The sequence below is a fragment of the Oratosquilla oratoria genome, chromosome 34 (assembly GCF_046742065.1).
Source record: "Oratosquilla oratoria isolate Oo_2021 chromosome 34, ASM4674206v1, whole genome shotgun sequence".
Classification (NCBI taxonomy): domain Eukaryota; kingdom Metazoa; phylum Arthropoda; class Malacostraca; order Stomatopoda; family Squillidae; genus Oratosquilla; species Oratosquilla oratoria.
The window spans coordinates 27,501,162-27,518,661 of record NC_134810.1 but is presented as its reverse complement, the minus strand read 5'-3'; the positions used below and the strand labels follow the sequence as shown (position 1 = coordinate 27,518,661).

General features: G+C 38.1%; 1 protein-coding gene across 1 annotated transcript in view; it reads right to left on the bottom strand.

The window, feature by feature from the left end:
• The window catches only part of Pex6 (peroxisomal biogenesis factor 6), a 44,711-nt gene that overhangs the window by 25,903 nt on the left and 1,308 nt on the right, over positions 1 to 17,500 (bottom strand). Inside the window, exons 2-5 of the mRNA XM_076173279.1 lie at positions 12,904 to 14,312; positions 8,316 to 8,439; positions 8,037 to 8,226; positions 69 to 211 (exon numbers count right to left, since the gene is read on the bottom strand). Of these exons, the coding sequence (XP_076029394.1) occupies positions 69 to 211; positions 8,037 to 8,226; positions 8,316 to 8,439; positions 12,904 to 14,292 (1,846 nt within the window). The 5' untranslated portion in view covers positions 14,293 to 14,312. The remainder of the gene's footprint in view (positions 1 to 68; positions 212 to 8,036; positions 8,227 to 8,315; positions 8,440 to 12,903; positions 14,313 to 17,500) is intronic.

Sequence of the window (17,500 nt, the reverse complement as noted above, 5' to 3'; positions counted from 1 at the left end):
CGCAAATTTCAATATCAAATTTTCACATAGAAAAGGATAATAATACATATACATATAAACAAAATTACCTAAAGCTTTCAATATATCATTCTCTGTGATGATTAAATTTTCATCATCTATGGAGACATCATAATTGTGACTCATTTCACTACATTCATCTTCACTGCTATAGTTGCATTCATTTTCTTCCAGGACTCTTTCCATCATCTTCCTAAACAAAGGAATTGTTCTGTTATTTAGAAATAGGTACTTGACTATAAATCTCAATATAGAGGTCTGTAGCAAAGCTCAAAATACAACTGTATTTACGGGATATGGATGGAATCCACATTTCAACTTTTGCCCATCAACATGACTGATATGATTTCAAGGTCAGGATATGGATGTTCTGGAGGTTTGTTACTATAAGATAGTATGATGAATGCAATGACAATTGTTGCCTTATGTTTTGTTGACTAGATACCCACAATCCCAAGGGGGACTGCAACAGTTTGAGTCTTTCCTAGTTTTCTTTACTAGTCTTTCTTCACTCATTCTTTCCATGTGTCCAAACCATCCTAATACTCTTTCATCAACCCTATCTCCCAACTCCCTTTCCACCCCTATTCTCCTCAACTCCTCATTTTTCACTCTATCCAGCTTAGTAACCTCTATCATACATCTCAGGTGCCTCATCTCAAACACAAACTCCTCCTCTCTTATGTTCCATGCTTCTGCCACATACAGTCCTGTCAGTACAATCACTACATACAATCTCCTCTTAGCATCCATTCCCAAATGTTTATTTCTCATTACACTTTTTAATCCACCAAGGCATTTACTTCTCTCAATCTACATTCTACCTTCACCTCCACTCCTCCTTTTCCTGCCACATTAGCACCCAAGTATCTAAAATTATCCACTTCCTCCAGTCTATCTCCCTTAATACTGACCTCCAGTCTGCTGCCACTCTCTCCCCTTGTACAACTCATCACTTTACTTTTACCCTTCTTTTGCAAACCTTCCCAAACTCTGTCACTAACTTCCTTTAATCCCTCCTCTGATCCTGCTACAAGCGCAGTGTCATCAGCAACCAACAAGTAGCTTATCTCCCACTTTTCTCAATTTTCTTTAACCATCTCCAATCCCTGACCCATTACTCTTACATTTACCTCTTGCACCACCCCATCCATGTATAAATTTAACAGCCAAGGCAACATAACACATCCCTTACAAAGTCCCACCTTTACCTCAAACCACTCACTCTCTCCATCTCTAATCCTAACACAAGCTCTACCACTCTCGTAAAAACTCTTGACGGCTCTTAAACGCTTTCCTCCTATCCCATATATCTGCAACACCTCCCACAATGCCTTCCTGTCTACCCTGTCATAAACCTTTTCCAAATCCATAAAAGCCCCCCAAAACACAATTACATTTTCCTAAAGCTTTCTTACACATTTCTCTTATCACAAAAACCTAATCTATGCAATCCCTACCTGTCCTAAGCCCACACTGTTCCTCACCAATTAATAAAAAACCCTCTCATAAGCCTTCCCAACTACACTTAACAAGCTGATCCCTCTGAAACTACAACACTCACACTTGTCCCCTTTTCCCTTGTAAAGTGGAACTATACAGGCACTCCTCCAGTCCTCTGGTACTCTACCCCCTCTTAAACAAACATTACATAACCTCACCAGCCAGTCCACCATCACTGTACCTCCATTTTTCAGACATTCTGTATGACATACATCCAACCCAACTGCCTTACCTGCTCTCATCATCTAAAACAACTGCTTTCACTTCATCTTTCTTTATTTTTCCTCCCTTTTCCTTGCTTATCACAGTCATTTTGTTAGTGCTTCCCACTGCAACTACCTTTCCCTATCTTCTTTCACACTTAGCAACTCCCTAAAATGCTCTGCCCATCTCCTCTTACTGCCTTCTCTTCCATTATCATCTCTCTGTTTGCACCTTTACCTTTTCTTCTCTACTTGATTCGCCTCCTCTTCCTCTCTTAATTTCCTTCTAAAACATCTTTTTATTACTTTCAAAATTTTCTGTCATACTCTTTCACATCTGCTCTCCTCTTTGCCTCCTTTGTCTTATACTTTACTTCTCTTTTCTTTGTACCTCTCATATGATTCTCTCATTCTATTTTGTAATCAATCAGTGAAAGCTCGTTTTTTCTCTTCTAAAACCTTCTTTGCTTCCTCATCCCACCACTCACTACTCTTCCTTCTATTTCATCCCATCCTCCTTGTTCCACACACCATCTTTGCACACCTTGTGACTCCCTCCTTGAACCATCCCCATTCCTCCTCCACTCCTAGTTAAACTCTATCTTTCACTCCCTCCCACTCCTCTCTCAGCTTCTTCTTGTACTCCTTCTCCTTTTCTTTCTCATTTAAGCAGTTCACTTTGAGCACCTTTCTACCTTCTGTCCTTTTCCTCTTTCTACATCTATCCTCCACTTTATCATAATTAAGAAAAATGAGAGCTGGAGAACTAATAAGGTTATCATTCAATTTGTCAAAAGCTTGTTGTGCAGATCCCCAAATGAACTTTGAATTTTTCCTTAACAAAGAACTTAATGGATTAGTTATGTCTGCATATACCTAAATAAACTTCCTATAATACCCTGTCAATCACAAGAAACTTCTAACTTTTTCGACATTGTTCAGTACTCGGTAGTTGTTTACTGCTTCTGCCTTTGAGTTCACTGTACTAAGTCCATGTCTACCTTATGTCACAAATAAATTATACTGTTTAGCAAAAACTTACATTTTTCAAGCTTCACTTTCAACCCTGCTTCAACTAGTCTTGAGAATACCAAATATAATTTCTAAATGTGCTCAGTTGTTGTTTGGGAAACTATTAAATATCACCTAGAAATACACTAGCTGTTTCCTAACAACCCATCTAGTACTGTACTCATTAATCTCATTTAAGTTAATGGACTGTTACATAACCCAAATGGCATTCCTTTGAAAGTGTAGTGGCCTCTTGTTGTAGAAAATGCTGTATAATCTCAAGAATCTTCATGCAACTCAATTTGTCAGGACACTAACTTAATATCTATAGTGCTTAAATACCAATTCTCTGTTCCCAAACTACAAGTATATATGCTATTACTAGTAACAGTAGTCAATCAGGTATCATCTGTTTATTCAATTCCCTACAGTCAACTGGACACATGGTACCATCTGATTTTGGCACCAGAATCAATGGGAAGTTCCATTCACTTTGGGTTCTATGACATCCTGAAATAACATTTCAGTGATCAATTTATCTACAATGGCTAGCTTGGAATGTGGTAACCTGTAGGCAGGTACACAAATAGGTTGAGTCCCTAGTTTTAATTTGATCTTATGTTTTAAAACTGCTGTTTTGCCCATGGCATCTCCCAGCAAAACAATTGCTTTATTGTGCTTCAATAGCAATGCAATTTAACTTGATTCTAACTCAAGTCAAGTAGGCTCTGGTTGAACCTTATATTTCTGTCCCAAATCTGTTTCTTACTGAATTGAACAGATTGATGAAATTGGTGATTCCACCCCTTCAGAACTCTCATTTAAAATCTTAATGGGTCTTGGACAGGCTTGAAAACATCCTACTTGTGTACCCTTTCTTAAGATTATGTCTTTATTCAAAGTACAGTGAGACCTCTCATTAACGGACATTAATTAGCTGTGTTTGCGGTATTTTCGGTGCTGTTGTTTAGTGCGTGCAATCACTATGCCACCCAAAAACCACTCCAAATCAATGGATTATTCACATCAACGGACACCATTACCCCCCTTTTAGTCTGTTAATGAGAGGTAGTACTGTACTAATCACTGATATTTTTACCTTGTTCTTGTGTGTCTAACAAATCCCCGAGTCCAATTTCAAATCTTTTATCCTAGTTGATTCTGGGATGGTTAAAATCTTGGAGTCTACAGTGACTCCTTTCAACTGCATGTCTACTCTGTTAATTGTTCTGGAGTGCAATAATGTTGACTTTATTATGCCACCTTCCACAATTAGCAAAGCTTTATTTGAAGTTGATGAATTCTGATTAATTTCTGGGATTTCTTAAACACCTGAGTTGTGTTCACAATGAGTGCCTTTTTCTTCCTTTTGTGTTATCTGGTCTCAAATAGACCATTCTGCCCTGCTACTATCCAATCTAACACTGTTATCTTTCCCATCTATCTCAATAGGTTCTCTTATCGCAGACACTGGCTCTAAGTCTGGTTGATTTAAAAATGGGATTAACTACGATCCCTAACTCAGCTGGACATATGACCATGCCCTCTTTTCTCATAGTTACAAATCCTATCAATAAATCTCCTGGGAAAACAGATTCTTCTACAACCATCACTGGAATGTGCAATTGCTCATTTTTACATACAATAACATCTCAGTCTTACCTAATGTTTTTAACTGACTTCCTGCTACTCCTTGCAATGAGTAATAGATTGGTTTTAAGATTTTCACTCATGGTTTCAATTGGTTTAAAACTTTGCTGGTTATAACAGTTACTACAGACAACCATATCAGTAAATATTTGAATAGGTCTACTGAATACTCTACCCACAATGATGGGTTCTACAGAAGTCCATCCAATTGTTATAGTAAATTTAAAATTTTCTCTTGTGCTGGTGTTTTCTTTCTCATCACTGTCCAGTACACTATAATGTCTATTTGTTGCTCTAGGGTTAGCTCAGTAGTGTTGTTCTATTTTGTGTCTGGGGGTTTTCCTCTTGTTTCTGGGTGAATACAAAAATTTGACATTGCTCCCCAATCCTGTGTTCCATGTCCTACTCTATTGTGATATAAACAAAAAGGTGGGTTTCTACGATGATACTCATCATGACCCTTATATTTCCAGTTCCTACAAATAATCTCATTACACTTTTGTGCTTTATGCCCATTTGTTACAATTATGACAATCAAGTCTAGCATTCCTTGAAGTGCTTCTCTATTCAGAGCCTTTGTGTCTGTAAATACTCCTAGAGTTCCTAGTTTCTTTCTGTTGTCGCATTCATAATGTTTTGACATATGGACTAATTGCTTTACTTTCTTGATAACTTTGTAAAAGATCCATCTCCCCAAAGTCCATTGTCTTTTTAAGATCCATGTATAGCTTTTCTGCAGTCATCTCGTCACTGTTGTATACCAACATGCATACATACATACATATACCAAGGCTTTTTCCCCCTTTCAAGGGAGGTAGCCAAAAAGGAAAAGGCATAAAAACACTCCCACCCATTTCATCCCTAAATACACTCCACACCCCTCCCACCCTCCCTCTCATCTGAGCACCTCCTGGATGACGGGTCATCCCTGCACCTTGCCCACCGCCCTGGGTCAGAAGCAGTGTCGCAAGACACAGCACATCCACAGCAAGGCCGCTTCATTCAATCGGCGACCCCCCCTCTCCGTCCCCCCTTGCATATAAGGAGAGGACGGGGAGAAATCCCTTCGGGCTGCGTCAAAATTTGCTCACACATACTACCTCACCCCCCACCCTCCCGCCCATTCCTCCTCATGCAATCACAACATCATCCATATACAACCATTCTCCACTCACCTCTGTCTTCTGTCCTCTCCCTTCCTTCCTCAACAGACATTCCCCTCTTCCCCAAAGCACCCTTCACCCCATCCATCCACCTCATCCTAGGACATCCCCTCATATTCACTCCCTCCACATCTGCCTTCCATACCTCTTTTACTAGTCTTTCTTCACTCATTCTTTCCATGTGTCCAAACCATCCTAATATTCTTTCATCAACCCTATCTCCCAGCTCCTTTTTCACCCCTGTTCTCCTCCTCACCTCCTCATTTCTCACTCTATCTAGCCTATTAACCCCCACCATACTTCTCAGACACCTCATCTCAAACACATTCAAACTCCTTCTCTCTTCTTCTCTTATGTTCCATGTTTCTGCCCCATACAGTGCTGTTGGCTCTATCACTCCTTCATACAGTCTCCTCTTCGCATCCATTCCTAAATGTCTATTCCTCATTGCACTCTTTAATCCACCAAGGCATTTACTCGCTTCTCTCAATCTACATTCTACCTCCACCTTCACTCTACCTTTTCCTGCTATACTTGCACCCAAGTATCTAAAACTATCCACTTCCTCCAGTCACTCTCCCTTAATGTTCACTTCCAGTCTACTGCCACTTTCACCCCATGTACATCTCATCACCTTACTTTTACCCACATTTATCTTTAGCTTTCTTCTATCACATACTCTCCCAAACTCTGCCACCAGCTTCCTCAATCCCTCCTCCGATCCTGCCACAAATGCTATTAACTTAGTAGCCTGAGAAACTTTTAACTTGTCACTAGATCTACTTTCTATCCAACCTGAATCCTTCAACTTGAAAATCCTGTCCTTAGACCATCCATTTTTGCTAAATATTCTGTGTCTGTTTCATTTGTTTTTGTTGTCTTTATCATTCTAACCAAAGACCTGATAGGATCCTGATCACACTTTGATTTAGTGTTTAATGAATGATTTCTTAATCATCATATTTTTTTTATATTTTCCATTTGCTGGAAATTTATTACAAGCCTAGCACTACTCTTCTCAGGATCTACATTTTCTTTTAATATTTCTATCCTTTTCTTTTCATCTGTTTTTCATCACTATTAGTGTTTCTACTATGTTAATGAACTTATTTACCCCTATGGTATTTTCTTCCTCCAAAAACTTGTTTTTCTTCAGAGACATTTTAGTAGTGTGCATTGAGTTGCATGTGCTATTCTTCAGAGACGTTTTAGTAGTGTGCATTGAGTTGCATGCCCTATACTTCAGAGGCGTTTTGGTGCATGGGTTCTATCCCTGGCTGCCACCACTGTCACCCCCACTGTCACCACTATTGCCCCTGTCAACTCTTGTTGCTCCTGTTATCACTGTCTGTGTTTCACACTGTTACCTCTCTTGTCACTGTTAGTTCTGTTGACACTTAGTCACCCTTGTGGTCATAATTTATGGATATAATATCTCATTTCTTTTAGTTATAATCTTCTGTCCAAGAGTATTAAGTTCTACTTTTCTTTTGTACCTTTCTTCAGTTAATTCTTATACAGCAGGCTCCAAAGGAACCCTCTGAGAGAACATATGCAAGATCCTATATGAACTTTGCAGTGACTTAGCGATTCTTTTTAGTCCACTGATCTTTAACTTTATATTTAAGATCATCCCCAAAGGGTATGATCTTACAAGCATGAACCAATTGAATTTTCTCCTCCACCCTTTCACCAATCAGATTTATTGTTACAAGTCTGTATGGCAATATGGTTTACTTAAGATAGTCTCGAGCCTCTGCATAATTTTCACTTTGGTTACAAAGGAATGTCATGTCAGCAATACACTCAAGCCCCCAGCTAATATTTATAAACAAGACAGAAAGGCGGACTTAGGCAACCTGCTTGCTCGCTCACTATATTGTTTCATAAACCTAACCCATAAAATGTAACACCTGTCTTCTACCCCTCTTTTTACCCTGTATAAAATTTTCCAAAGCATAACACTAACATATAAAACATGTTTTATTTATATTCACTAGACTAAAAAAAAAAAAAAAAAAAAAAAAAAAAAATTACAAGTTATATAAACTATATTCATGAACAAAGATTGATAGTAAGACTTTATTCAATACTAAAACTAGTATGAACTTATACATTCATTAACTATGGAATTTTTTTTTTTATAAAAATCCCACTAAGAGTGGATAGGAAGTAATTTGTGTAAACTTGGGAAAATACTGATATATATTTATCTTCACATCAGAAGATTTTAAAGATTATAATTTTGATAGCCTTTTGATAAATAGATATAGATAGATAGTACTTTTGATTACTTTAACCTAGGCCCCCTCCCTCAATTGAATAAAATGATCTGTTATCAGTAACAACAAAAACTGAGTAGTCTCATCAACTATTCAAAGGATCCTTCAACCTAAGATCCTCTCAACTAAATAATATCATCCAGAATAAGCCAAAACAGAAATTGAAAAAGATCAAATGAATTTAAGGAATGAAATTATTCACTTACCTCTGAGCACTTTCCATAAGACCTGAGAAATCACCCAAAACAAAACCAGCAGTCCTCTGAGTAAGAACATCTATTTGACAGTTTCCTTTAAATACTCCAGCATCACGTTTTTCCATTAACAGACTCTGTCGTTCTTGAACTGACATTGGCTGAAGGATTTCATGATAGATGAATAAAGACCATAAATCATCTGAAATACATTCAACTAATTGTTATTACAATGTCCAAAAATTATATGCCCATGTAAAGTTTATACACTTCCTGTAGAGATTATTTTACCTGTAAGATCAGTCTTTTTCTCTGCCAGGCCAAAAAAGAATACTCTAGGGTGATGACTCCCAAACTTCTCAGCTACCTCTCCTAAAGTAGCTACCACTCTTGCATCCTCATGTGACTCCTTGTCCTATACAATACAAACACAAGATAAAAATCTGACAACCTTAGTGCTTTAACTATAGTTACTGCTCTTCATCCTTCAAAAATAATGAAACAATAAATTGGTGTCTATTCATACAAAATGCAATTTCAAAGAAACACATCTTCAAAAGATGCCATGACTTAGTCCTTAGAATATGCACACAACACTCCAACAGAGATTCTCACTAGATATCAATCAGTCCACTGCCCTAAAGCCATCTTTCAGAAGACCCACAGCCTTCAAGTAATGAGCAACAACCATCAGATGGGTCCATAGGTCACTAAAGGAAGAAATATTGTATTTTTGTCTGGTTACAGTTTGTGCACGGCAGTGAAGGATGTGTTTGGTGCCCTCTATAATGGTTGCATCTACGACACTTTTGATGGAAGTGTAACTGTATCCTTTCTTCCACATAAAGAAAAAATTATATTACTCTCTCTTCTATACAAGAAACATAAACCCAGCTACTGGTCCATGTCTGTGAAAATGCATCTAACTTGTACTCCTCTACACACAGAAAGTGCCTCAATATTACTTTAATACAAAGTCCACTTTTCCATATCCCTCTAAAGTAATGTCAGTTATCACTTTTGATACTTATGTCTTTTAGCCCACACATCTGGGACCAGGGAGTGAGAATCAATAAAAAAATAAATATTGTACTAAGATCAGTAGCAAGAATGGATTTTGGTGAAGAGGAGATTCTAATCAGTCAACAAACAGTTTTATATCTACAATCAACTGTGCCTTAACAGCATGGTTCCAAACAATCAAGATAGCACACACATTACAAACTGTACAAAACAAAGCAATGTGAATGATTAAAAGATGTACCAAAATTCTCCCAATGGAGCATCTATACAAAGATGCTAAAAAATTTCTCTTAGAGCATGGCATAGGGATGATTGGCACACACTTCTACGTAGAAGTACTCAATCCTGCCCACCCATCCCATATGCATAACCAAGTATAGCAAGAGAATCACACCAGCAGTGTACTACTAAAACAGATGCAGTAGCCTGCTGCCTGTAATGCACAGTGCATCTATGCAGGAACACATACATACACACCTAGGTTGCTGAGCAACCACCAACCACTGAACTTCCTACAATTACAAACCCCTCCAGATATGGGGCTACAGAAGTCCTTTCCAAAAGAAGTGGGAACTGTACTACCAGCATTGTGTTCAAGTCACCATCCAGCACTAAAACAATACCAGCACAGAGTACGTTTGGCTACAGAAGCTACTTCAGATACACCCATCACACAGAGGATACCAAACACTTTATCCTGCACAGCTCCACTTAAAAAGACAACAAAATATTTCTTCCATAGGTGAGTTATGGGTCAACTGAGTGGTTGTTATCAATTACCTGACAGTTGTAGTCTCCTGCATTCTGATGAAAGAATAAACTTATCTAATGATACTATGCAATATAATTCAAATAAAAGATTATATGAAGGACAGCCATATGATAAAAAGGGCATACAGTAATATTGTTGCTTTATATAAAAATATGATAAAGATAATCATCAATCAATCCATCAACCAATAAACTGTTGCCTCAAGTTACTCTATGTTAGAACAGTCCATAAACACTGTGCTAACATTTTCAAGGAGGGAGGCACAGTCTAAAACTGAAGTTCTTCTTGAGTCATCCTCTAAATCCTTTACCTTGCCAACTAAAATTGATCCTAGACTGTTCCCAAAGTAAGGGTTTGGACACTCTACTGTTAGAGATCACAATACATGATAGTGAGAGGTCTCTCATTATAACTCTGGTTCTGCAGTGAAATGGATGTTGGTGTTGTAAGTGGACATCAAAAGAAAATGTAGTTTGTCTCAATCCTTGCAGGTTCCTGGACTCTAAACCACTTATGACAAAGATAATCTCAAAGCAAAATAAAACTGATATTACCCGGGAAGAAACAGAAGAAAGGCATCACTGTAACCAAGGGAAAACAGTAACACAGGGTTGTTACTAGGAAGAACCTCATTTTCTTTTCACGATACTTCAAATTATAAAAATTTCCTTTGACCAGTGTAGTCATACATTTTGAGTTAACTGATAATGTAGTGTTTGATATAAGATAACAAATGGATAATGAATGCATGCCTTTTTTTTCTAAAACAAAGTCAAGTAGCAGATTACAGATAATAAGGGTCCAATGATAGGTATTTACTTGTGGTGGTCCTACTAGATGGTCAGTAGAGAGAATCATCTCCTTACTGCCCACTTTCAAAACCCGTCAACCTCCTCACTTTCAGCTGTAGCTGCAGCCTTAATGAAATGACACATCAATGCCAGACTGGGATCAAGATCTCTATAATTTTTAACTATATTTCTTACACCTTTTTACAAAAGAAGAGCTGACAAATGATGACTGCTCCCCACCTTCTACTACTTCCAGCCAATAATAGAAAGTCTCCAGTATTGCTACACTAACAACAGTTCAATTTTTTTTTCCCAAAAGAGATCTATAAGATGTTTTGAGGACCATTGCCAGCTACAGTGGGGATGTGGGTTTCCAGTCATTGGAACATACGATAACAATTATTCCAGATAATGACACTGTTCATACAAAAAATTCTTGATAAACATGTATTTTATATACATACATATACCAAGGGCTTTTTACCCCATACAAGGGAGGTAGCCAAAGTCAAAGGCATAAATCCCCCCCTCTTTTCTTGGCTCCTCCTGGATGACAGGTCATCCCTGCATCTCACCCACTCCCCTGGATTAGAAGCAATGCAACAAGACACAGCACATCCACAGCAAGGCTACTTCATTTAATTGACAACCCTCCCTCTCCATCCCCTCATGCAGAAAAAGAGAAGATGGGGAGAAATACCTTCAGGCTGTTTCAAAATATCATCCACACATACTCCCTCACCGCCCATCCCCCACCTACTCCCTTCCATGCATCACAGCATTATCCATACGCAACCATTCTCCACTCACCCTTATCTTCTGTATTCTCCCTTCCTTCCTCAATAGACATTCCCCTCTTTCCCAATGCCCCTTTTACCTCATCCATTCGTTTGATCCTCAGTCATCCCCTCATGTTCACTCCCTCCACTTCTGCCTTCCACACCTCTATTACTAATCTTTCTTCACTTATTCTTTCCATGTGTCCAAATCACCCCAATACTCTTTCATCAAACCTATCTCCCAACTCCCTTTCCACCCCTGCTCTCCTCTTCACCTCCATGTTTCTCACTCTATCGAGCCTAGTAACCCCTACCATACTTCTCAGGCATTTCATCTCAACCACATTTAAATTCTTCCTCTCTTATGTCCCATGTTCCTATACCATACAGTGCTGTCAGCACAATCACTCCATACAATCTCCTCTTAGCATCCATTCTCAAATGTTTATTTTTCATTACATTTATTAATTCCTCAAGGCATTTACTTGCTTCTCTCAATCTACATTCTACCTCCACCTCCACTCCACCCTTTCCTGCCACATTCACTCCCAAATATTGAAAGCCATCCTCTACCCTTGTACATCTCATCACCTTATTACTTTTACCCACATTTATCTTCAACTTCCTTCTTTCACACACCTTCCCAAACATTGTCACTAACTTCTTTAATCCCACCCCTGATCCTGCCATAAGCAGTGTTGTCAGCAAACAACAACTGGCTTATCTACCATTTTTCTCCTATTTCTCTAACCATCTCCAATCCCTGGCCCATTACCCTTGCATTTACCTCTTGCACCTCCCCCTTTCCCATAAAAATGTACATACACTATACCAATGACTTTTCCCCTTTACTAGGAAGGTAGCCAAAGTCAAAGGCATAAACCACTTTCACCCACTTCATCCCCACACACTGTACTCCCATTCACCACCCCTCCCTCTCTCTTTTCCTGTCTCCTTCTAGGCAAAGGGCCACCCCCAAATCTCGCCCACTGCCCCAGGTCAGAAGCAATGCAGCAAGATACACATCCACAGCAAGGCTGCTCTATTCAATCAACAACCCTCCCTTCCATCCCCCACCCACTCCCTTCCATGCATCACAGCATCATCCATACACAATCACTTTCCACCCACCCCCTGTATCCCCTCCTCACCCCCAAGACATCCCCTCCTTCCCAATGCCACCCCCCCCCACTGGTCGCCCCCTCATGTTCACCCCATAAACATGTACTTTGTCAACAATTATTTACTTTCTCCCGCTGGCATGGTCTTCAAAAATGCATACAATAAAATTCATTTTGGTGTCAATCTAAGCTTCACTTACTATACATTTAGTAGTGGACATAATCTGGTTCTAAATAATATCCCACACCTATTACTTACTCTTCTTCTAACCATGTTGTACCAGTGTTCTCCACTTAAGCATATATGTTTTCATTCAGCATTTTTTTTTTTTTTTTAAAACAACTTTAAACTTTAATGAGATTCATGACATCCTACAATTACTCAGTCCTTACCTTTCCTAAGCAATAAATGTTCCTCATAGCCAGGATGCATGGAGCAAATGCTGCTGCCCGATGAAAAACTTGTCTGATTTTTCCCTCTGTATTACCACTAGTTTCGCCCTTTAAGTCAAAAGCATTAACAAAGAGCAAGTGACAATGAAGTCCTTCTGCAATATGTTCCACAACAGTTTTCTTCCCACTACCAGCTGGACCAATCAACAGAAGATTTGGACTTGCTATATTTTGTGCTTCATCTTGTAAAGTGGTTTGTTTATTTGCTTTTTCTTCAACCTGCTTACTAACTACTGTTTTCGGTTTCTCTGATGTTTTGTATTGCCTATTTAAGATGTCTGAAAGAGGTTTTCTTGATACTCTCCCATGCAGAGTTTGACTATCCTTATTTACATTCAAGGTATCATAATATGGTGTACATAAAAATGTACGGTAAATCTGTAAAGATTTTTCATATATTTTCTTGAGACAGAGTGGAATGTAAATTTCACCAGCTGCTGTGAAACTGGATCTGACAGAGGGCACTAAACATCTTGTGTTGCTTACAAGAAAGAGGCTAGATTGTTCTTTACTTACCAACAGGCATTCCAAAGCATTTGCATCTTCAATATCAACAACTTTAAAAAATAACCATTTCGGGGGTAAAGACACCTGACTACTACTAATAAATAGATGTCTCAATGAAATGGGTATGGGTATGCACAAAACATCTTCCTTACGAACTATACGTGTAGTGTCGAAGTATTTGTGTAGCAATTGTTCCACTTCCTTCACAGCATTATAGTAAGGAGATTCAATCACAGCAACCTTTAACACCTTAGCATATCGAGGCTGAGTGACTGGTCTTAAAATATCTTTTCTGGGAAAATTTATGGAACCCAGTGTCCATAATTTTATTATTTTGTACATCCATTCTGAATATGGAAAATACTCATCATCTAAAGTTACGTATATTTCTTCAAATTCATTGTCTTTGGTAATATTAAAATATAAAACTGAAGAAATAAAACAGCTGCATGGGTCTATTTTTTCGGATACTAAAATCTTTATCCATCTATTTGATATTCTTTTAATTTTCTTTCCTTTACGTGTGTAGAAACTTGCAAGTTGCCACTGCAAGTTATGGAAAGTCCATTTAACAGCCCTACTAGGGTGAACAACAACTGCTCCATTCCAATCAAAATCAAATGCAACATACTGTTTAAAACAGTCATCACTACATCTAATAATCTTCACATGTTCTTCTTTTCTCCTCTTTCTTTCTTGGTGATTTGCGTAAGAAAAGGGGTCTTGAATACCAGGTTTTATAGAAATTAGAAATTTGCCAACAAATGTAAGAACACTAATATATGTCCAAAGGGTAGATATTTCTTCTTCTTTATTGACCATTTTCCCGATTTGGAATTCACCTGGAAAAAAGAATTGAAAAATAAATATCTGTGAAAACACATACAATCACAGACTCATATTCATCTACATGTCAGGCAAATCTAAAGGGTCATAAATATTCTATCATTTGTCATTTTCAAGCCCATGTCTAACTTTTATCAGATGATGCCCTAAATTATTCAAAATCTATAAAAGTAATAATAATTGCAAGAAACTTATGCTTGAATCTTATCTCTGATATTAGGAACAATCTTTAGTTTGTATAGAAAAAACAAACAGCAGGGCAGACTGCCCACAATGTATAAATGTACATCTGATGTTCAGAAAGTACATACATACACATACCAAAATGCTTTTTCCCCCCTTACAAGGGAGGTAGCCAAAAAACAAAGGCATAAAAACCACTCCCACCCATTCCATCCCCAACATACTCCACTCCCATTCACCCCCCCTCCTTCACTCTTATCCTGGCTCCTCCTGGATGATGGGTCATCCCTGTATCTTGCCCACTGCCCTAGGTCAGAAGCAGTGAAACAAGACACAGCACATCCACAGCAAGGCTGCTTCATTTAATTGGCAACCCTCCCTCTCCATCCCCTCATGCAGAAAAAGAGAAGATGGGGAAAAATACCTTCAGGCTGTGTCAAATTATTATTCAAACATATTCCCTCACTCCCATACCCCACCTACTCCCTTCCATGCATTACAGCATTATACATACACAACCATTCTCCATTCACCCTTATCTTATATCTTCTCCCATCCTTCCTCAACAGACATTACCCTCTTTCTCCATTCCCTGACCCATTACCCTTGTGTCCACCTTTTACACCACCCATCCATGTATAAATTGAACAGCCATGGGGACCTAACATATCCATGACGAAATCCCACCTTTACCTCAAACTACTCACTCTATCCATTTCTGATTTTAACACAGGCTCTACTACTCTCATAAAAACTCTTGACTGCTCTTAAAGGCTTTCCTCCTATACCATATATCTGCAGTACCTCCCACAGTGCCTTCCTGTCTACCCCATCATAAACCTTTTCCAAATCCATAAAGACCCAAAAACATCCTTATCTTTTCCTAAAACTTTCTCACATATCTGCCTTACAACAAAAATCTGATCCATGCAGCCCCTACCTGTCCTAAACCCACACTGCTCCTCACCAATTACTCCCTCTATTCCTTTCTTTCCTAATACTCTCAATCAAAACCATCCTATAAGCCTTCCCAACTACACTCAACAAACTGATCCCTCTGAAAGTACTATACTCACACTTGTCCCCCTTTCCTTTGTAAAGTGGAACTATACATGCATCTCCTGTCCTCTGGCACTCTACCCTATTTTAAACAAACCCTAAACAACCTCACCAGTCAGTCCACCATCACTGTACCTCCCTATTTTAGACATTCTGCATGACACCCATCCAACCCAGGTGCCTTACCAGCTCTCATCATCTAAACAACTGCCTCAGTGGGGAGGGTATGTCATACATGATAGATATCATGTGCTAATTTGTTTCTACTGTAAAAGATATGGCTACATAGAAAGTAACTATAAATGTAAGGATCAATTTTGAGTTTGCTGTATCTGCTCTGAAAATCATGAAACTAGGAGCTGTTCTTAAGCCTCTAACAAGTGCATCAACTAAGACAAAAATGATTAGATATTGAACATAAAATATTCTCTAGGTATTGTAAAGCTCTGGATATTAAGATTTTTAATTTAGCAGCTATCACTGAAAATGGATACTAGTACCATGACTAAATTGTGGTTATGTAAATATTCAGTCTGGGAATAAAACAATTTATATTAGATATCTACTATGATTTGCTCTATGATTTCTACTATAAATGGTCCTATAGAGCACCATCTTGGCAGAACAGCACGTTACATAAAATAAAAGTATAAACTATAAGTTTGCAAATCTACTCTGACTGACCAGAGTACTTTACATAATCATAAAATATTGTTTGAAAAAAAGCAAGATAATTTTTTAGAAATGCACACCTACACAATACAGCAATAGAGAATTAGATATTCATTTTGTAAATTATAATACATCAATGTAATATATGTTTTTCTTGGCAGATATCAATAACAGAAAAAGTTGCTAAGAGCTATACACTAATAAACAGAGCTGCAATGACTACTTTGAAACACCATCTTTGTTTAGACAGATGTGGTCAAAGAAATTAAAACATGATAAATTCATTCAACCTAACCTAACTTGTATTTAGTAATGCAGTACCTATAATTCTAGAGGTTAGCAGGATCATTGTCATTGTCAGGGATGTTAATGGTCAGTTTGGGCATCTGATCAGACTGTGGGGGGTAAAGGAGTTTCATAGCTTCAAGAAAAGCATGAAGCTCAACTCCATAGTAGTTTTAAAAATATGTATCATGATGATGAAGACCTGGTATACAACATCAATGAACATCATCAAACTAATATTGATGGGATAGGACAAACGACAACATAATGTCTCAAACCTATAGTCACAGCTCTGTTCAGTAGTGTATTTCCTTTTAGAAAGTGCACACCTACACAATATTTCTAAAAAAAAAAAAAAAAAAAAATACATTACCTTGATGTATTAAAACTTACAAAATCAATATTTGTGGTATTGAATGGATCTGCATTGGTTGGAGATGGACAGTAAATCTGTTTGGGTTCTTCTCTTTATTCCATCGGCTTCACTGGTGCTTTCCACCAATGCCAGTGGCAAAGATATGTGGTGGTTGCCAACAATACAATACACTTCACAATTGTATATATATTCCATCTATCTATAAATTATTACATTATGGAACTGAGTATGGACACCCAGTATCTATTTTGATTTTTTATACATCTCTAATTACATTTACAAGAAGTGATGAATTACACTAACTGTTATCAGTTATAATCATATGGCAATATTGTGTGGTTGAATCTGCCATTATGAGATTCAGGTGTCTCAGCAGCTGAATTGTCAAGGCAAGCCAAGTTGACCACGGGTCATATCACACAATAGGTTGTCCATTGAAGGCTTGGTACGACTACCAGGACTTGACATCAAGTAGCTAATGTATGCACTTGCACATATGTACATTTGCATACAATAAACAATTCACACTCAAGGGCAAGCACAAAAGCATGAAATGAATAATTCACATTCAGGGGCAAGCAGTGAAGCATACATGCATTTCCTGCAATA